This window comes from Caretta caretta, chromosome 2, assembly GCF_965140235.1.
Source record: "Caretta caretta isolate rCarCar2 chromosome 2, rCarCar1.hap1, whole genome shotgun sequence".
In the NCBI taxonomy this organism is placed as follows: Eukaryota; Metazoa; Chordata; order Testudines; family Cheloniidae; genus Caretta; species Caretta caretta.
Genome location: NC_134207.1, coordinates 153128814 through 153151971, shown reverse-complemented (window position 1 = coordinate 153151971; position 23158 = coordinate 153128814). Strand labels below are relative to the sequence as shown.

Below are 23158 nucleotides of genomic sequence, written 5' to 3'. Positions count from 1 at the left end.
CTGCCGAGGGAGACTCCGGTGGCTGGACAAATTCCCCCAAAATTAACTGTGTGTAGCGAGCCGGTGTGGCTCCCTGCCGCCCCGGAGAGGGTTGAGCCCCGGCCTAGCCCCTTTACAGTGTGATAATTGTATGTGATGTTCAAATGTGTTAATAAATATTCAATACTTTTGAGTACACAATAGTGATATTTTGTCAGACAGATACTTGATATTTTAATATCTCTAGTAAAGCTCTTTTTTGTCCTTACTCAAGTAGCAGTTATCCTTGGGGATACTAATAAATTCAATTATGTTCATAATTCAGAAAAAAGTTATTTTTACTATGCTCAGTACAAAAAGGTTATGATTTGGATTAATTTATATTATAATTATATAGCCTATTGGCTGTAGTGGAAACCCTCCTAGTTAAAAATAATTTTCTCAGAATGAGATCTCTGCAGCCAAGCATGTGAGGATGATTTTAAAATGAAAATAGGTTTTAATTTAAAAGAAATAACCTTCCATTTTTCTGCCATCATTCATAAAACACAGAGTAAAACAAGGTATTTACTGTACATTGAGTACAGTAACATCATGATCAGTTTCTATCTTAACTGATTTTTAGAGAAGTGATCATCGTTTGTGTTGGATCTAGATACAAAGCTAAAAGAACCTGACAAAACTAATAATGACTCATGATCCTATTTCTCAATTATTTTTGGTTAATATAGTTAAGATATTGCTTTGATTTATAGTGGAGAGGGTAGAAAGGTGCCATGACGTGAACAGTGAAATTGGTTCACCCAAGACAACAGTGTGCTAAATTCTGCCCTCTGCTAGCATACAGGACTCCCATCAAAGCCAGTACTTTTGTTTCTCCAGACCTGGAGAAAAATCACAATATAGAATTCTTTGAAAATAAGGAGTTTACCTCGCTGACAATAACATTTCCATTTATTTGAGCTATTCTCTGGAAAAATACAGCAGTGTATAAGTGTTATTACTGTTGCAATCCCCCTCTAAAGCTGGATCCAGCTGGATACTAACACAGGTATTTAAACAGGTGAGCAATCCCATGGATTTCAGTAGGGTTACTCAGATGCTTAAAGTTAAGCACCTGTATAAGTGCTTTGTGGGACTGGTATCATTACAAGAAACATTAGAATGAATAGAAATGTACACATTTATAGAAACATCTGTTCACCTTGGGTTTGATCCTGCTGCCACTGAAGTCAACAGCAAAACTCCATTAGATTCCAGTGGGAGGAGAAGAAAACGCAGGCCACAAACATTTGAGTATGTGCACTTACAGTTCAACATGATTTTTTTAAAAAAATCAAGCTCTTTTATGACATACCTAAGTCTTTCAATGCATTCCTTAGAGTCTGTGGTATCTGCACAGTACTGTCAAAAAGTGTGCAGGAATAATGTTAGAAAATTCAAAACTGCTGTTTCCACACAAATCAACTATTGTGCTCTCACTCTCTCTCACATACTGTAGACTTCCCTCTTGACCTTTGTAATAAACTTTAGGCCATTTTCAATTGCCCCAGTAATAATGTTAGGTTATATACTAATTGTTCATGATTCTACAAGTGGCTTTAACATCTAGACATTCTGCTACTGAAGGAGAGGTAAAATGTACTAAATATTTCATTAATAAATTTGAATCGCAAATTACTGCCTTACATTCTCTGGTGACCCAGTGTACTTGGTTCAGCATGTGGACCATCCATTTAGCTTTAAAACTTTTGTCCCTATAATTTGTTTGAAGGAAATTTGACTTATCAAGATAGAAGCTGAACCTACTCTCATTACAGTCAATTGGAGAACTCTCTCTGACTTTAACAGGAGCAAGATGAGGCTCTGAGCGAGCAGCACAGATTGTGGTGGTCATGGAAATGGTTACACAAAACACACAGATTAAAATTAAAATGTAGAAAAGAAAAACAAGAGAGCAAGCAAAACACAGGAAGGCTGGCTGAAAACCCCAGCTGTCATTTTTAAAAAGAAGCCTAAGAAAATTAGATGCCCAAATGCCATTGAAATGCAGTGGGAATTTGGTACATGTTATAGGGCCTCCCCAACTGCAGTGGCCTCCCATGGCATGACAGGCACAACTGCCTTCGTTTCCTTTTTCAGAGTTCCCAGTAACTCCATCAAGCCCTCTTGACACAATACTACCCTCCTTATAAAATATTGGGCAAGTTGTCCACAACTGAGTCCCAAGCACATATAATGTGTCATGCCACTGGAAACAGTGTTAAGCTCACTCAGCCCACAACACCCCACATATAAACACACCAGCACCTTTGACCACAGCCAGAGTGTCTGGCAGTCCTCCCTTGTGCTTGTAGCAGTACAACCACCCCAGTTCTTCCTATTGGAGTATAAGCCTAGTCTTGCCAGCAGGAACCCCACCAGACTCTCTGCTGGGAAATCTTTTTACCAAAGGAGCATGCCTTACTACCCCTAGCCATCTAATGGTTCTTCTATTTCCAGTTCTTCAGCCCTGGCTCTTTGGCCTGGAGACAGAAAACTTCTCTTACTGCTCTCCTGCCTTCAGCCTTCTCCCAAGTTCCAAACATATAGTCTCTAGAAGCTCTCCCCTATCCATGACTCCTACTCAGGCAGCTCTGATTCACCAAGTCTCTTCCAACTCACTGAGTCTCTCCCAGCTTCTGATAGCCCCCAATTGGAGCCCCACTCTCTTAATTGGCCAAATGTGCACATCTGTCCTGGCACAGGGGTACTTGACCTACTATTCACCTACCTATTCACAGGGGCCAGTCACTCTGACAGTGCCATACAGTCTTTGGCTCTACTGAAAATCCCCGTCAAAATAACTGAACTTGAGGGAAAGAAAATGAAGCACATATAAAAGTTGAAAGAATAAAGAAATAACTGGAAAGCATAAGAGGCAAGAGCATAAGAAATACAGTAACCAGACAGAGGTATGTGTGCTCTTACGTCCCAATGGTTTTGAATGTGGGACGGATTGTTCAGCAGGTAATGTCAAGAGCCAATAAAATGTACAACTGGTTCAGATGCTGCAGTACTTATATTTAATTTTTTTACCAGGCACATTTTCCAAATTTTAATAGCCTATATCTAGGTTTCTTTGTGCCAGAGTACATGATGACACATTAGATTTTGTAAAGAAAAATGTAAATTATATCATAGACATAGTTATCTTGTAAAGTATAGCACATTCGTTTCTCTCTGACTGGAGTATTTCACTCAAAAAAACTTCCTCATATGGAGGCTAGCTGACCTTTATTGTCCCCTGTAATAACTGAACTGAATCCAAGGAATACAGGGCCTGATTTTCAGAAGTGCTCAATGTGTCACTGGCAGACCTGGTGCCAGCTGTTGCCGACGCTGTAGGCGTTAGCCGAGTACTGATAAATTCATATCTGGAAACCAGACCAGCTCCCCTGTAGGTTAGTATTGTTCAAGAGAGGTGTTAAAGTTGTGTTTAGATGTGTTTAGTGTTTAGACTCTATGAAAGACTTACAAGTTGCTGCATGTATTAATCCTACTTGTAACATCTGGATCCCATGCTACAAAGGTAATATGCAAGTTTTGCTTATAATTGTAAAAAAGGCCTGCTCTAAACTTGTTCTCCCTGCCTATCAAGGAGGACTATCAAGACTAAGTGGGCCATTGTGAAGCATCATGATAAAGTCTTTGCTAATTGCTCCTACACAGGCTACGTGCAGAAGGTCTTATCCCATCAGTTTGAAAAGAGAGCAGGCCTACTTTAGAGCAGCCCCAAAACTGCTGCAAACTATGCCAAGGCTGGTATAGAATGGCTAGATCAGACAGTCACAACTGGCTCCTTTACAGCCCCCTCCCCATTCATATGTTCCCAGATGATATTAATGGCGGTTGTGTATCTATTGCACAGGTTGAGGGACATACAGCTGCTCATTTTGAGGGAAGCTGGGATCAGACCCACCCTTAGGGACACATTAGCCTTCTCAGCCCACAATGAGCCCAGTACCAAGCTCACAGGGCATTGCTAAGCTTAACTAATTGTTTGTAAGGCACTTTGAAATATCCTCCAATTGAAGGTGGTACGAAAGTCCATATATTATTAGATTTAGTATTCTATCTTAATTATTTCCAATGTGCGCATTAGTTTAGTATCTAGGCACCACACACTTTCATGGCATTTCTGCTTTCCAAAACTCTCTTGACCATATGATAGCTGTTTTCTCAATTATTTTTCCACTGGCTTGCATTTTTTCAGTTTGCATCACATTTGATTTCAATCCATATTTCCAGCTTCTCTTGTGCTCAGATACCATAGTGACTGTAAGATTAAAAATAAAAGGTAGCCTCTTTGAAGTATTTCTCCTTATCCTCTGGAACACTTCCTAGTTGATTGTATCTGCAAATTTAACTGAAGTAGTGTTTTGCTATTTTCCAGATTATCATTAATAAAGATGCTATAAATCTAGGCAGTACTGCCCTGGACACCTCCTCACAATTCAGTACTCAGTGCTATTTATGATTTCCCTTTGCTTAGCCTTCAGCTAATTTTCAGTCCATGCATATTGGACATTTATTGCAGGACATTTGGCCTGTTCTATTCTAGATAGGACATTAAATCACACCGCAGCTGACATTATGGAATGCAGTTTGCCACCTATTGTAAATACACAGAAATTGAGTACAGTATATAGTGAATGTACTTAATTAACTTTGCATACAAAAGAGGAAATAGCAAGATGGAAGCAGTAACTGAGTTTAGGAACACTGGCCCTAATTCATGAAAGCACTTGATCATATACTCATTGTAAACTCATGTATAATTGCATCCCTATTCAGCAAAGTAGTTGATCATACACTTTAAGTGCTTTGCTGAACTGGGGCTCTTGTTAATGTTCAGTTTTGAATTTCAACATAGCAAATGCAATATACCATATCCTCCTGTGACAAGCACATTGCAGAATAAAAATGGTATTGTAATGAATCCAAAAATTGCCTGAAAACATTCAGTGCTAGCAAAAGTTTATCTGGTATGATGTCATACCACGTCACACCCACCCACCTCCAAAAACAATTACAGGATTCTACATTTGTCACATATCTGTAAACAGAATAAATGAAGATGTAGGTTATGGGCAGGTGGTAGAAGAATTCAGCAAATCCATCAAGCACAGCACCCTCTGAAAACAATAAAATCTGTACTACAGAGAAACACTGCTCCTTAGGATTGCCCTAACCAGGAATAATTTGCACTAGGGAGCCAAATCACCTGAACTTTGTGAGCAGCTTTAGGAGCACACAAGGACCATCCCTACCTAACTGGCAAGGACTCCTCATCAATGCAAGAAGTTCAAAAGCTTCTGCTGTGTGCTTGTATATCCCAGCATACACCACTTTCCCATCTGCCCCAAGAAAAGAACTAGTGGTTAGGCTCTGTACAAGTTAATTTTTAGCCACATCTCTGCATTATAATGCTTTGAAATTGATTTTTTTTTTAGGAGAAGGCTACAGAATTAGTTTCTATACTAGTTTTTATGTAGTTTTTCACAAATTTCAGCACCTTCCATTGCATTATCCCCAAGTCACATCTTTTGGCTCCACAAAAGCTTGAAATGCTTTAAATGTCTGTTCTTTAGTTTCTTTTTTAAATAATCTATTCTTATATGGTGTTCCACTTTTCTTTCAAGGTATTGTGGCATTTCCATAGAGAGTGCAAATATTTACACATTGTGATAATGTTGTATTTTCTTTTCTTTACACAAACGTAATATGAAGGAAGCACATGGACACAGTGGGGTGCAAAAAATGTTTACTGATTGCATATAACATGTGAGTCCTAGCTACAGATAGACACTGCTGGTCTGGCAGGGTTCTGGTGACTTCTGCAACACACACAGTTGGGTTTGCAAGGCTTACGCTATGGTGCTAAAAATAGCCATGTGGATGTTCCTGCTTAGGTTGGAGCTCCAGGTCTGAAACCTGAGGAGGAGGGTGGGTCTCGGGGCATCCCACAGGAGCCTAACTTAATCCCTGTGGTTTTCTCCAGCCCGCCTTCACCTGCCCCAGCCCAGAGAGTGGGAACTTGCTTTGCTCTGCTTTCTTGGGTCTCCTCTCTCACTGAGTTCTCTTCCCAATCTGTATGGGTCTCCTGGACTATTTCCCAGCTGGGATCACTAATTGTAACTGAGTCACCAAATCAGAATTACCTGGGGGTTGACTGCTAGGTCACAGGCCAGGCTTAGCCTGACTCCCCTTAAAGGGCCTGGCAGTCTGTGACAATGGACCACCTGGCTGATCCAGTAGGGCAATTCCAATGTTTCTGCGTGGTTTTGGAAACCCCTAGAAACAGTCATGTTTTTGGGGAAATGGTAAGCTGATCTTTATATATCGTGAATATGTAAGAAAACAATAAAGCCAAACCCCAAGAAGGGGATAAATGCCTTTTATTTATGGTCTAGCTTGAAGATTTTTTCCTTCTCCTTTTATTATTCAGTGAAATAAGATATTTAAACTACTTAAATATTTTCTTTGGTAGTCTCTACAGATCTTTTTTCCATATGTAATACATCAGTTTTGCTTGTCATTTTGTCTTATAAATGAAAACTGTCTTTAGTTAAGATCGTGTATAACAGACACAGCAATATCTTTGAAAATTAAAAAAATTAAAGCTGCTAATGAGTCACCAGTGCAGTAAATTGCAACTAATTTCTTGCTGTGTTTAGAATAATAGTGTAAAGTCTGGCCAGGAATTTGAAAAACAGGAAGTAGAGCAATTACACAAGGATATTAGGCAACTGAAATATTTTAGCATTGAGGCACTGCTGGCAATTCCATTGTGCACATGAGAGTTGTGACTCCATTGTTAAAACTCAGTTCTGTTTTACAAAGAACACAGGGATTGAACCTCTTTGTTTTCTGTGGAAAAAATAGAGGATGTTCTCTCCAAATTTACAGCACTTTGAGTACTGAATATGTTTTCTGAGATTTTACAAATAAATCCATTTAGTAGCTTACAATTAAATTAATTAAAAATATGCTCTTTAACAAATGTAGTATTCATTAATTCATCTTCACTGATTTTAAGGCTAGATTATGATGATCTAGTCTGACCTCCTGCACAACACAGGGCACAGAATTTTTACTCAATGACTCCTGCATCAAGCCTATAAATTAAGCCCACAGTTTTAACTTTACAGGTCAGTGATACCACAAGAGGAAAAAATATGAAAAAACTGAAAGTGTCTTGAAACAGTTTAATCTAATCTGGGACCGTGGATGCTAAAATGCCTTAATTATAATCAGATGATTATTGCATGGCGTCACTGTCACAACTGGCCACAATAAAGATTGTCTGTAGGACTGGACAAAGGATAGAAATTCCATTTCACAAAAGATTTTGAGATTTTGGCTTCATTTTGAATTGGAGAAAAAAAACCTGAATACTTTGAAGTTCTCTGCAATGGAAAATGCTGAAAAAAATTGTTTTGCGATCTACTGAAACATTGAGTTTCGACAACATTGAAATGTTTCACTATTGGTTTTTATTTTTTATTTTGCACTGGAATATACAATATAAAATTTTAAAAAATCAAATTGAAAAGTTGTTTCAAAGCCAAAAAAATCAAACTATTTTGTTCCAAAAAGGTCAAAATAGGATGTTTTCACATTACTGGAACTTTTTTTTTTTCCCTTTTGAAACAAAATTTCAGTGAAATTAACTTGATTAGTGAAGTATTTCAATTTCAGTCTCTATTTTTCCAACAAGCAATAGTTGTCTGAATGCCTTAAATGTGCATTTTTTAACTTAACATGTTCACATATATTTTTAATGTAAACTTAACACTGAATTTTCTGGGTTTATAATGCTTGGTCTGGAGATAATTGCACCATCACTGTCATATTTTTTTAACCTTTAATCTTAAATTAAGGTTACATACTCTTATCCATAACTCCATTTTAACATCGTTTTTTGCCTTGAAATTTTAAACTAAAGAGACTGATTCCACCTATTTTAACAGAGCTCCTGGTTTAAGGATATTAAGTTGCCAGCATTACACCATCAGAACAAACTCAGTAGATGATCAGTGCACTTTAGGGCAGGACTTGTTCAGAAACTTCTAAGAGGTGATAAGCCTTTCTGTGAATATTACATACACTAAACACCTTCCTAATACTCTGCAAATGTTCACTAACCAAAGAACAATGAAAAATAAAGTCACATAATATTTCATTTCTTCTATAGATTTATCTGGAAGCATCTTAATTCAAACATTAGATGTAATATTCTCAGGCATCGGTGGCTGAGTACAATCTTATGGTTTTGTTCAATGACAATGATTTTGTATAATTTAAGTATCATTTGTGTTATTTTTGGAAAGAATGTCTTTTATCCTTTCTTGTAAGTATGTTCCTCTTATCTCCTGCCCTATCTTCTTTGAAGAGTACAGCTTATTCCTGAAGAAAGGACATTTTCTGAATTTTGCTTGGGGTGCCTCTGTGTCTACAGGAAAACTGGAAAGATCATCTGCCCTCCCATGTTCTAAAGAGGATTAATATTGAATGTCATAAAGATATCTGACCAATATAAAATATCATCACAGCAGTAGAGCAGCTGCAAAAGAAAGTACCTCAGTTTTGTTCCTTGTATTTTAAATAAAGGTTTATGGTCAATTGTTAAAATAATATTTCTACCGTATAGGTCATGACAAGCTATAATCAAAATGTCGCACTGTAATCGTGGTTGCCATAAGTGTACATATGTTCTTACCTTATGCAACTCATTCTACCTGAGGCTGACAAAGTAACTTACTTGGAAACTCCATAATTTTGCAGCATGCAGTAGACCTCTTTCTTGGCAGTACTGACCAATAAGCTCCATTGGTTCCCTGTTTAATTGTAGACTCAAGCCTGGTCTATACATGGACTTCCATCAGTTTAATTAAATTAGATTAGTTAATTGGATACAAACCCCTGTGTGGATGATTTTATTTTGCTTTTAGAGTGGCTAACTTTGGCTTAACTAAAACCTGTTCCTACCTGACTATAAGTAAACCAAAATGAGTGTCCACATGGCCTTTTGCACTGGTTTAACTAGATCAATTTAAACTTACTTAACTTACTTTACACCTTACTTAACTTGTGAAACTCTGCATAAAGACAAGTCCTCAGTTTAAAATCCTAGTCCTACTCTAAAGTGGACTAGCTATCTTAGAGATCATCTTTCCACTGAAATCAATGGACTATCACTTGTGTAAAGTTAAACATGTGTGACAGTATTTGCTGGATTGGTGCCTGCAATAGTTTACAACCAAGCTTGAAAATAGTTCTAGAATACTTGCGTAAAATGAACTTCTTTTGGGTCTAGAGAGGACTGGAAGAAAATTCTGTAGTAGGCTACAATCAGGAAATGTATAATAATTGATGACAAAGAAAACATGTATGCTCAGAAAATCATAATAGACCACAGTTCTGATTAGATGCTGCTCTACACAGGCAGCTTTCAATAAATAAAAAATATATAATTTCAAAATTTAGAAGTGCAGTTACACTTCAGACTGGAACCATGGACCAAACCCTGAGAGGTTCTGAGCACCTGCAAGTTCCACTGGCTTCAACAGCAGATGCAGGTGCTCTGGACTGCTCAGAATTTGGACCCAGATTTGTGAAAATCCTGGCAAAAGAAGTAAAAGAATCAGTGTTAAAACGTACAGAATAATTCACAGAGAACATACATATAACGTGCTAAAAATTATCCCTTTTGCACAAAACATAAACCTGTTTGCAAGAGCTTCTTAAGCTAGAGAATTTGAAGTTACTTACTGTGCAAAGTGTCTCAAATGTCTTTTCAGAGACAAAGGATCCATCAAGGCCAAAAAGAAAAATAGAGGCATAGGAAAGCATCCCCCCAAGGATAATAAGGTTGTTCATGTAGGGACTGGACATCTTTATTAGCCTACAGACAGACGCAGACGGTGCATTAAATAGAAAAAGACAACAGTTAGATGACTCAAAGCATAATGAACAGTTTCCTATAAAATTAATTAAACAGATGGCCGACCCCACTTGTGGAATTCCACTGGAAATCTAGAAACATGCAAATTAATTGTGCTTTCAAAAAAGTCTGGATAAGCATATTGATTGTTAAGGGTTTTGATCTTCTCTGCTAAAGCTACTCCCTAATTTACACATTGGTTAATTAGCTAGGGTTTATGCTAATAACACAGTGGAAAAGATTAATTTTTCAAACAGAATAAAAGGATTTGATCGAATGGATAGTTAACATCTTTCAATACAAAGCTGTTGTATAGTAACTTCAATTAAAACAAATAACATTTTAAAAATATGGTCTTCCCGATGTGATGTTCTCTTCACATGATTTTAGTGTCCACAAATGTGATACTTAAATATGAAAAAAAAGAAAAGGAAAAAGATAATGTACATTTCTTACTTCTGATTTCTGTTTTTGATGTTAAAGAACAAAAAAGCACTGGCCATGATCATTCCTAGGATAGTAAGTGCTGAAAGAATACTGTAGAGAGGCAAGGAGATCTTGCGCAGCTGTTCTTGTATAATCGTTTTGTCCTTTGGAGGCTCCAATCCTAAAATTTCAAGAATAAAAATTGGCTAAAGCCCACATAAAGACTGAATTCTTGTGAAAAAATATATCCCTTCTATTACCCCCAGAAGATCTAAAGACAGTGGGCCATATTCATCCTTGAGGTAAAGCCATTTACTTCAACGGAGATATACCAGATAGTGAAGAAAAGTTTGGACTTCTGAAATGATATAATACCCTGTTGGAAGGAGAAAGTCCCAATTCAAGAAAGCTTTAAGCATGTGCTTAAGTCCATCCTTATTCAGGAAAACAAATAAGCACTGCAACACACATGCTTAAATGCTTTTCTGAATTGGAGATGACGCAAGTAGTCACAGGCTAAGAATATTCTTTCCTAGTCTACTTTTATTTACAGCTAGTCAAACCCTAAAATCCTTATTAGGGTTCCAGTATGTCCTTATTCAACTGAAATCACTAGCAATTTGCCCAAGTTAAAACGAAGTGAGTACTTCAAAATTTGGCCCAACATTTTGTCATCAAGCAAGGATTGACCAAAGAGCAAAAACAGCAGCAAGCCGTTACAGCCCCTTTGTGCTACTATATGTTTGGGGAAGAATATGGCCTTAGGTGTGTTAACTCTACCGCAAACAAATTCAAATCTATGTTTTAGAACATACAATTGGGTTGTCAGTCAAAGTCATTACACCCAACCCCAGCCAGCTTCCATGCCATTTGGGGGCTACCTGGCTTAAGAAAAAGAGTAATTTTGAGACTGTAACAGTTCTCTATATTTCCACTTCAGCTGATATTCATCTGTGTGCAGAGGGATTGTGAAAGGCTCTCCACATTACTTAAGCCACACAGAAGGGGTTCGTGCCTGATTATCTCTTCACAATGGAAAAGGTTTCCATGTCACTTTCATAGAGGGCAGTGTGAAAGGTTAACTTGACTTTGCCTCCTGACTCAGACCTGGAAACCTAATCTGGACTCTGATCCTTGGTATCAACCCTGGTCTGGACCTGACTATGAATTCCTCAGCTATTCTTAGCCTCAAGTTTGCCCCTGCTCTGTCCTTGTGGGGATTGTGATAGTAAGTTTCATTCTTGGATATGTTCCTGATACCTGGAGGTGAATTGGTAACAAGGTGGCATGGTTCCAACATGCAGCTTTGGTCACTAAAAAATTCTTCCTGCAAAAATGAAAATGGTTGATCCAGACCAAATATTGATGCCTGGCTCAGTGATGTGGCTGACCTTGCAGCTAATGGATGACTGGCATTCCACAGAAGGGGAATGCCCAAAAAAATCAAAGCAATTTGGGTTGACTTTTTAAAGCCCATTGATTAATGCAGCCCCTGAAGATAGATATGTTGCTTCACTTCCTTCCCTTTATCTTAACCTTTTCTTTCTTTCTTTGTGTATTATGATGGATCCTGTATATTTGTATTTGAAAAAAAACAATAAAAATGTGAAAAAGCCCATTGCATGTAAATAAGGCTGTGTGTCTGTCACGGAAGTCATGGATTCCGTGACTTTCCGTGACCATTGCAGTGGCCAGTGCTGTTGGCTCAGGGGCTGTCCAAACACTCAAGCAGCCACATGGTCAGCAGCAGTTTGGGTGTGGGAGGGGCCTGAGGGCTGAGTCGGGGGTTGGGATGCAGAGCGGTGCTTACCCAGGAAGTGGCCGGCGTGACCGTGCAACTCCTGACCTCCCATTGGCTGCAGTTCCCAGCTAACGGGAGGTGCGGAGCCGGAGCTCGAGGCGGAGGCAGCGCGCGGAGCCACCCTGGCCTTCCCTCCCCCTAGGAGCTGCAGGGACATGTGGAGCTGGGTAGGGAGCCTGAAAGCCCCGCCAACCCCCCTCCCCCCTCCCCCGCACTAGCAGGGGTCCCAGGCCGCACACTGCCACCTCCCCCGGCCCACAGCACCAGCGGGGGTCCCAGGCCGCCCCCCAGCACCCACGGCACCCCCAGACCACTCCCGCCCAGAGCACCTGCAGCCCCCTGGCCCAAGATTTAGCCAGGGGTATAGTAAAAGTCATGGACAGGTCACAGACCCTGAATTTGTGTTTACTGCCTGTGACCTGTCCATGATTTTTACTAAAAATACCCATGACTAAAACATAGCCTTACATATAAACACAATGTCAGGGACAATCCCTGCCCTACATACTTATCTAAATCTAAATAGTCAAGACAGAGGAAGGATGGGCAAAATGAATTTTAATACCCTTATTTTACAGATGGGGAAATGAGATTCAGATACACTGAGCTCCTTGTCTAATATCTAGGCTGACCAGATAGCAAGTATGAAAAATCGGGACAGGGAGTGCGGGGTAAAAGGAGCCTATATAAGAAAAAGCCCCAAATATTGGGACTGTCCCTATAAAATCGGGACATCTGGTCACCCTATCTAATATCACACCACAACTCCAAAACACAACCAAGAGTTGAACCCAACTTTCCTGAGTCCCAGTCACAAGACTATTCTTCCTCCCATAGGCCTTCATCTTTTAAAACAGTCTCAGTGGTTGAAACCTGCCCACGCAGGGTGCAGCAAACTCTTAATCCTGTTTAGCCACAACTGAGTTTGTCAACTTTTGTGAAACGTGGTTGTTTTCATTTAGTAGATAGGGTTAGAGATGGATTAACACACTATTTTACCATAACCACACTTCTAACTGCTGACTTAAAAAAGAAGGGCATAAGGGGGGAGGGGGTTGAAACCCTCCACCCCCCTAAAGACACAGTTGGCACATCCCATCAAATTTCTTACAGGATAAACCATCATTACTCCCTAAACCGTTCCAAGACAGTTAAAAAAAACAAGCATGAAGCATACAGATATATTTCTATGATTTCATAAGAAAATTAACTTGGAAAAATATTTTTAAACACTGAATACATTTCCCAATGGGCCACCAGTATTGAGCTGATCAAGTGGTGTAGATATTATATGAGAGCTTTTATAGAAGCAGCTGGTTGGTCTTGTATCCTGTGATGCTATGCCTAACCCATCAGGGAGTGGATCCTGGGAGCACTCCCTTGGCAGAATCATTCTTGCACCAGTGCTGAGCCTGGCTCAGGAGCTGAAGGGGGGCAGCCCGTGTCTCCCCTTTCCCAGGGCTTCTAGGATCCCACCTCAACTCAGGTGAGAACAGCCCTGAAGGTTACCCTAACTTGTGTCCTATGTGAAATGGCCCCAGTAGGCTGCTGCACCATTGTAGAATACCTGGGGCACAGTAATGGTCAGTTCATGCTCTATCTCTTGCCAACTCACCCCTGGAACACACCTGTGCGGGCAACTGCTGCAAAGGTCTATGCCTGCTCTGCACTACCTCTGAGTACTACCTCTGAGACCCTATACTGGGGATATGCCCTGTAGGGGCCTTATGACTACTTTGCAGCCATTTTATACTAGCTGGGCTGGAGCAACACACCTGAGAATTCCCCCCTCAGACTGCAAATCTTTTGCAGAACTTTAATTCAGGAGTTATATATTTACCCGAAGGGCGATGTTCTTCACAAAACTAAGCAGGCAATAAGATAAAAATACAATAAAGAACATATCTGAATGAGAGAGGCTTACATTAAAGGACACCATCCTCAAAATCTACAGTAACTAAATGACTGCATAGAGCACATTGGGTATTTGTATCAGTATTAAACTGAAACAACCAATGGTCCTATAAGATTTATTTTTCACATTTGCAGAATGGAAATGCAATTTAATAGCTGTTAACTTTATGATTGTTTATACTGTATGCATTCTATACAAAAGCTTTGGGCCAGATCCTGTACTCCTGATTTTCTGAGACAGAAAGTAGCACCAGCTTCCCAAAAGCCATAAAGGGCCATTCCAGTAGCCAGGGATTGCATGGATATAGGGACACCTTGGCCACACAGCTTCTGCTGGGGTGCTGGGAAAAGAAGGGTGTGGCAGTTCTGTATCACCCAAGCAATCCCTCATGCTGGGGGAATCTTTAATGGATCCTTTAAAACGAGTTTAATGCTGCTTTGTGCTGCCAGACCAGCATAAAGAAATTTTAGCAGGGCCCGAGATCTGGCCCTTTATCTGTACCTATCAGGGGGTAGCCGTGTTAGTCTGTGTCCACAAAAACAACGAGTCCAGTGGCACCTTAGTCTTTAAGGTGCCACCGGACTACTTGTTGTATCTGTACCTAGTTATACATGCACACAACTATTATCTGTGTGAAAAAAGAGACCCCTTATTCATTTCTGTAAGTTTACTGAAGACAATAAAATGACAACTGGCATCTTCATGAAGTTACAAAGACTAAGAGAAATGTAACCTCCTCTTTCTATACTCACACATCATGTTAGTGAGACTGATTGTTGGAGGTGACATAGGAATGAAATTAAAGCATTTTGGATTTGTGAACATGAAAGAGAAAACATATTCTGAAACCTACTGAAATAATGAAGAATATCCATTTTCACAGATCATTTATGATTAGCACAAGATGTCGAAATGAGAAATACTAACACAATATAATCATTCAGAATGTTGCTACTTTCTATTTAGAACTCTCCTTTTGTAGCTTTTAAGAGCTTGCGTGACATAATAAAATATCAAGCATGATAGACTGGCCCTAATCCCCTCAGCATATGATTTTATAACCATTTTTTTCAGTAACAGAATAATAAAACGTGTCTGTATAAAGCATGAAGTCTGAACTATATAGCAATCCATATAACTGTTGTGCATTTTTTCCATTTCCTGTCCTACCTTGGAACCTGATGGTGTTGTTGATTATTTCCAGTGTATCAGCTACAGCATTATACTCTCCCACCTTCACTTCCTTTCTATCTGCAGAGAAACAAACAAGTAGGGTTGTTTATGTCAGTTCACATCTTCTCAATAATGTAACTGTTTCCCTTTCTTGTTGTTGCTATATTTATATTCAAGATACCACAGAAAATGATTCAAAGAAAATAAATACACATAAGGAGTATGAATTATTAAAGCAGAGTGCCAGATTTGATCTATATTCATATAAAAAGAAACATTTTTGAACTTTTAGAGAAATACAAAGTTACATTGGACAATGTGTCTATTAAGTCATCATTCAATACTAATTTTCATAAGTAGCAAACTATTCTACTTTAGAATGAACATCTTTTCTAATCCCAGATTGGTAAAATTAAATACTGGTTTGGAGTCAAATTACCACCTTTACTCATGCTGAATAGTACCCTTCTGCTCAAGTAGTCCATTTAAACAAATAGGATTGCTTGCTGAATGAGGTATTTCTCAGAGGGAGTAAGGATGGCAGATTCACACCCTTGATGAGCAGAGTAGTTAAAAGAGCAACTGGGAATTTGATATCTGAATCTTATTGTGAATTAATAATTCATCAATACTCTTATTTGAAAACATAACCCATGAATTTATTGCCAAATTCTATAGGAGCTAGAATATTTGGGTCCCACCTTTCGATAGGTAACCTGGGTTTACAATTACATACACAGACCTATTGTTTCTCACATAAATAATTTGATACAGTACCTTAATATCTCTGGCTATCTATTCTTCATATCATCCCTATTGCCACAGTATTTTGAACTTGTACCTTATATGGTGTATGTTTGTTTCAGTCTACTGTTAGTGTTTGACAGGAATTTTCTATTTGACATAAGCTTTCTTGCTATTAATAAACTTGTGCACTTCTCCACTTAAACTTACCATTTTACTCTCTTCCTTTTACTTTTTGATCATAAACATTCAAACCATCAATATCTGAAATACAGAATTCTCAAATAGCCTTGAGGCAGAGTCTATGGTTTTAAAAATTCTTACTTTTCCCTATAACTTGTGGTTATCCATTTACCTATTTTTTTAATATTAGACCTTATCATATAGTGGTCAGCATCACTCAGTTGAGATTCTAGGCTTGCCTTCTTTATTAACTCCTGCATCTGACTTAAGACTCAATCAAAAACTAACAAGATTCAAAGGTTTTCTCTTTATAGCAGGAAATGAATGACAAAATTAAGAGCATCAACGCAAGCAGCACATCATAGAATAGCAAGACTGATCTATTAACATCAAAGGTGCAAAAGGTGGCACAGAAACTAGGAGAATTTGAGTGGGTTGTTTCTACATTTTCCTACAGTCTGTAAGAACACAAGCGAAAATTATCCATGGTAAAAAACTTACCTCTGCACACTACTAAGAAAACAAATAAAACTATTAGAAACTAAAAGAAAACAATTAGCTGTACCACAAAAATTGTACCCTACACTGTTTTGAGCACTTGATCCCTGAGTTACTCAAACTAAATACTCATGTTGATCCTATACATGATTGACGAGGGTCACCCTTCTTCTCATGTCCTTGCACCAGAATCGTAGTTTTTACCCACGTTGGATACATGATATGTCCTGGTCTGTAGCCCTGGCAAGATTTTCCACGGTGCATAGCTTCTTCAGGAGCTGTTAGATCAACAGACGTTCCATAGTTTGTATTTCACTGCAGTCAAATGTACCTGGGTCATTTGAATAGTCGCACTTCTGCATGTTGACTTTTAACCTGCCAACTCTTGTGTGGTGGCAATTTAAACATCTTCAGGTCGAACAATGCTCCTTTGTGCCTGCTGGAAGGTGTTCAACAATGTGAATGTGCAATTTGGTGTCCTCATCAAGTATTTCAAGCTATGTGCACCACATTTCCAGTCGTGTAGCCATCAGCGATTTTTTACATGGTTTCCTTGCATGGGAGCTTTTCTGAGATTTCAGGCGGCTAATTGCTGTGGCATGGCAATGTAACAGCTGTCTGGAATCTTCGACCTGTCGTAATCGTTCTGTTTATGATACAATACTCCCTGAGCATGGTATTGCCTGGCGTTCCACACCGCGTGATTATTGTAAGAATATATTATCTCACTCAAGTCCATCAAAGCCACTGTAGCCTAGAGTGGGAAAGTGGCCTCTTTCCTCTGAAATTATTTAAGAGACACATTTTTCCCGGTAGCCAGTCCATTAGCCATATATTTACATTAAAAATAAATCATCCACTCCTCAACCTTCTATGGAAGAAGTGGCACAGGTACAGATGTTGGAAAAGGATTCCTTCCTATATTGCAGCTGTGGATAGGAATGTTTGAAAGAGCTCTGATCATATAGAACCATAGCTAGTTGTTTTTATTGTATTTATAGAGAGCAATCATATCCCTCTCAACCTTCATTTTGGTAGGCTAAACAAGCCAAGCTCTTCCAGTCTCCTCTTATAAGATAGGTCCTCTATACCCCTGATCATCCTTGTAGCTCTTCTCTGCACCTGTTCCAGCTTAAATTAATATCCGTCTTGAACATGAGTGACCAGAATTGTTCACAGTATTTCAAATGAGGTCTTACTATTGCCTTGTACAATGGCATTAATACTTCTCTATCTCTACTGGAAATGTCTTGCCTAAAACATCCTAGGATTGCATTTGCTTTTTTCACACCTGCATCACACTAGTGGTTCATAGTCATCCTGTGATCGACCCACACACCCAGGTCTCTCTCTTCCTTTGTCAATTCCTACTGACAAGCCCCCAGCTTGTAGCAGAAATTTTCATTATTAGACTGTAAGTGCATGACGCTGTACTTTGTACTATTGAATTTCATCGCATTTCTGTTACTCCAGTCTTCATGATAAACCAGATCTTTCTGTATAATATCATGATCCTCCTCAGAATTGATAGAATCATAGAATCATAGAATATCAGGGTTGGAAGGGACCTCAGGAGATCATCTAGTCCAACCCCCTGCTCAAAGCAGGACTGATCCCCAACTAAATCATCCCAGCCAGGGCTTTGTCAAGCCTGACCTTAAAAACCTCAAAGGAAGGACACTCCACCACCTTCCTAGGTAACCCATTCCAGTGCTTCACCACCCTACTAGTGAAAAAGTTTTTCCTAATATCCAGCCTAAACCTCCCCCACTGCAACTTGAGACCATTACTCCTTGTTCTGTCATCCGCTACCACTGAGAATAGTCTAGATCCATCCTCTTTGGAACCCCCTTTCAGGTAGTTGAAAGTAGCTAACAAATCCCCCCTCATTCTTCTCTTCTACAGACTGAACAATCCCAGTTCCCTCAGCCTCTCCTCATAAGTCATGTGTTCCAGTCCCCTAACTATTTTTGTTGCCCTCCACTTTTTCCTCATCCTTCTTGTAGTGTGGGGCCCAGTACTCCAGATGCGGCCTCACCAATGTCGAATAGAGGGGAACAATCACAACCCTCGATCTGCTGGCAATGCCCCTACTTATACAGCTCAAAATGCCGTTAGCCTTCTTAGCAACAACGGCACACTGTCGACTCATATCCAGCTTCTCGTCCATAGTAACCCCTACTGTCCTTTTCTGCAGAACTGCTGCCTAGCCATTCAGTCCCTAGTCTGTAGCAGTGCATGGGAGTCTTCCATCCTAAGTGCAGGACTCTGCACTTATCCTTGTTGAACCTCATCAGATTTCTTTTGGCCCAATCCTCCAATTTGTCTAGGTCCCTCTGTATCCTATCCCTACCCTCCAGCGTATCTACCACTCCTCCCAGTTTAGTATCATCTGCAAACTTGCTGAGGGTGCAGTCCACGCCATCCTGCAGATCATTAATGAAGATATTGAACAAAACCAGCCCCAGGACCTACCCTTGGGGCATTCCGCTTGATACCAGCTGCCAACTAGACATGGAGCCATTGATCACTACCCATTGAGCCCAATGATCTAGCCAGCTTTCTATCCACCTTATAGTCCATTCATCTAGCCCATACTTCTTTGACTTGCTGCAAGAATACTGTGGGAGACCGTATCAAAAGCTTTGCTAAAGTCAAGGAATAACATGTCCACTGCTTTCCCCTCATCCACAGAGGCAGTTATCTCATCATAGAAGGCAATTACATTAGTCAGGCATGACTTGCCCATGATGAATCCATGCTGACTGTTCCTGATCACTTTCCTCTCCCCTAAGTACTTCAGAATTGATTCCCTGGGGACCTGCTCCATGATTTTTCCAGGGATTGAGGTGAGACTGACTGGCCTGTAGTTCCCCAGATCCTCCTTCTGCCCTTTTTTAAAGATGGGCACTACATTAGCCTTTTTCCAGTCATCCGGGACCTCTCCCGATCGCCATGAATTTTCAAAGATAATGGCCAATGGCTCTGCAATCACATCCACCAACTCCTTTAGCACTCTCGGATGCAGCGCATCTGGCCCCATGGACTAGTGCTCGTCCAGCTTTTCTAAATAGTCCTGAAGCACTTCTTCCTCCATAGAGGGCTGGTCACCTCCTCCCCATGCTCTGCTGCCCAGTGCAGTAGTCTGGGAGCTAACCTTGTTCGTGAGAACAGAGGCAAAAAAAGCATTGAGTTCATTAGCTTTTTCCACATCCTCTGTCACTAGGTTGCCTCCCTTATTCAGTAAGGGGCTCACACTTTCCTTGACTTTCTTCTTGTTGCTAACATACCTGAAGAAACCCTTCTTGTTACTCTTAACATCTCTTGCTAGCTGCAACTCCAAGTGTGATTTGGCCTTCCTGATTTCACTCCTGCATGCCTGAGCAATATTTTTATACTCCTCCCTGGTCATCTGTCCAATCTTCCACTTCTTGTAAGCTTCTTTTTTGTGTTTAAGATCAGCAAGGATTTCACTGTTAAGCCAAGCTGGTCACCTGCCATATTTACCATTCTTTCTACACATTCGGATGGTTTGTCCCTGTAACCTCAATAAGGATTCTTTAAAATACAACCAGCTCTCCTAGACTGCTTTCCCCCTCATGTTATTCTCCCAGTTTCTTATCCACTTCACAATTCTTGTACTAATCCCCATCTTTTCTAATGTAACTAATAATTTTCCATGTGTTATCGCATCAAACGCTTTACTAAAGTTCAAATATATTAGATCTACTGCACCTCCCTTAAATAAATATCAGTTATTTTCACAAAGAAGGAAAATAGGTTAGTCTGGCATGATCTACCTTGATAAACCCATATTGCACTACATAATGTTTTCTTCTATTAATTTAATTATTCTTTCCTTACCAATTTCTTCTAAAGCCTTGCATGTTATTGAGGTCAGAATAATAGGTCTGTAATTGCCTGGATCATTTTTTCCCCTTTTTAAATATAGGATGACGTTAGCTATTCTTCAGTCATATGGTATTACCCCAAAACAGATAGATTTATTAAAAATCCTTGCTACCGGACCAGCAGTTTCATGTGCCAGCTCTTTCAGTATTCTGGGATGGAAATTATCCCATCATCCCCAATTTTACCACATTAAGCTCTTTAAGTTTTATTCATCAGGAAACTGTTCCTGACCATGAGTGTGTGGAAGCATTTTTTAGTGGAGTTACTGGAAAGCCAGCTGAAGCAGTATGACAGCAAAGTCCCTTTCCACACCATAGAAATTGCCCTATTTTCAAATAATTTTTAAAGGGACGTCAAGATGTCATCCAGTCCAGGCTGACGTACTGAGGCAGGACCAAATAAACCTAGGCCATCCCTGACAGGTGTTCATCCACCTGGTCTTATAAACCTCCCTTGGAAGATTCCACAGCCTCCCTTGGAAGCCTAATCCAGATCTTAATTACCCTTAGAATTAGAAATGTTTTCCTTATATCTAACCTAAATTTCCCTTGCTGCAGATTAAGCTTATTACTTCTTATTCTACTTTCAGTGGACATGGAGAACTGATCACCATCCTCTTTATAACAGCCCTTAACCTATTTGAAAACTGTTAACAGGTTCCCCCTCCCCCTCTGTTATTGTCTCTCAAGACTAAACATGTCAAATTTTTTTAATCCTTCCTCATAGATCAGGTTTTCTACACCTTTTATACTTTTTGTTTCTCTCCTCTGGACTCCCTCCAATTTGGCCTCATCTTTCCTAAAGCGTGGTGCCCAGAATTGGACAAAATACTCCAGCTGAGGCCTCACCAGTGCTGAGCAGACAGGACAATTATCTCCCATGTCTTACATGCAACACTCCTGTTAACACACCCAGAAGTTTTTGCAAATGCATCACATTGTTGACTCATGTTCAATGTGTGATTCACTACAATTATCAGGTCCTTTTCAGCAGTATGACCATCTAGCCAGTTATTCCCCATTTCATAGTTGTGTATTTGATTTTACCTTCCTAAGTGAAGTATTTTGTACTTGTCTTTATTGAATTTCATCTTGCTGATTTCAGACCCTTTCTGCAAATTGTCAAGGTCATTTTAAATTTATAATCCTGTCCTTCAAATTGCTTGTAACCCTTCCCAGCTTGGTGTCATCTGCAAATTTTATAAGCATACTCTCCACTCCATTATCCAAGTCATTAATGAAGCTATTCAATAGTACTGGACCCAGGACTGACCCCTGTGGTACCCCACTAGTTAGTCCCTCCCCGTTAGACAGCAAGCCCTTGATAACCAATTTTTGAGCACAGTCTTTCAACCAGGTGTGGACCCACCTTATAGAAATTTCATCTAGACTACATTTTCCTAGTTTGCTTATGAGAATGTCATGTGGGTCTGTGTCAAAAGACTTACTAAAATTGATACATTACACCTGATGCTCTCCCCTCCCCACCATCCGCTAGGCCAGTAACCTATCACAGATGAAAATTCACTGAACGTTTAAAAATTTAAAAATGTTATAAAATGGTTAAAAATAAAGAAAACAGAAACGTGACCAAAGCACAACATGGTAATTATCACTAGGACTGCTCATTTAAAATTAAGAAGGATTTAAATAATAAATAGGATTGTCTTTATTCATTATAATTCTAAAAACAAAAACCAGCTACTCATTATAACTTGTCATGAAAACCCCATTCTTGTCTTTCTTCACTATTCTTTATTTTACCATGATTTCAAGGGATTAATGGCATTTATAGTACAGAACACATCTCTGCAGCGGGATGGATGCAGGTAAAATGGCTGCAAAGATGGGATATCTGGGAATCCTGTGCACTGAAGGGAGGTTCTGTGCTGACTTTGAAGGGCCTTGTCCAGTAGGAACCACTAGGATGGACTGGAAAAAGGTTACTGAATCTTGACTTATCAGGATCCAGTGGTTGGGAATCTCCATGTAGAAGGTGCAGAGAGGGTAGGATAACAGTTACATAGAGGCTTCACTGTGGACTTCTGGCTCCTTGAAGATAAGAGTGTGAACTCCATCCTCAACACCCCCTTTCTGCCTTTATGCTGGGAGAACAAAGAAAAGATTTAGTGCCAGATCTGAATTTTAGGTGCTTGAGAAGACTTGCTAATATGACTGGACAGACATGTACAATTGCAAATATTTTGAGATATGCAGCCACCTGCTCCACATATCTATGGTCTGCTACTTGTCATCTCTGAAGCAATGTCACAGGCATATAGGCTAATAAAATCACATTCAGATATTGGAATACTAATATCCTGTGATTTTAAATATCAACCTATTTAGCTCCCTCCCTTCTCAGAGATTTCTCACCTTTTTTCTCTTTTCCAGAGACCCTTCTCTTCCCAACATCCCCCAGGTTCTCCTTCCTGTTTACTTGGTGGTGTCTTTGGGGAGCATCTAGCTGGCCCTCTTGCCTTTCCTTTGAGGAACAGCTGGCTGGTCTAACTCCTGCCATCAGGCTCTTCAGGTTGGGG

The 23158-nt window shown here is 39.7% G+C and overlaps 1 protein-coding gene across 3 annotated transcripts in view; it reads right to left on the bottom strand.

Moving 5' to 3' along the window:
- Nucleotides 1–23158, bottom strand: part of GABBR2 (gamma-aminobutyric acid type B receptor subunit 2) — an 854643-nt gene that overhangs the window by 266735 nt on the left and 564750 nt on the right. For all 3 annotated transcript variants that reach the window (XM_048839469.2, XM_048839471.2, XM_048839470.2), the window contains exons 9-11: nucleotides 15280–15360; nucleotides 10424–10574; nucleotides 9796–9928 (exon numbers count right to left, since the gene is read on the bottom strand). In XM_048839469.2, the coding sequence (XP_048695426.1) occupies nucleotides 9796–9928; nucleotides 10424–10574; nucleotides 15280–15360 (365 nt within the window). The remainder of the gene's footprint in view (nucleotides 1–9795; nucleotides 9929–10423; nucleotides 10575–15279; nucleotides 15361–23158) is intronic.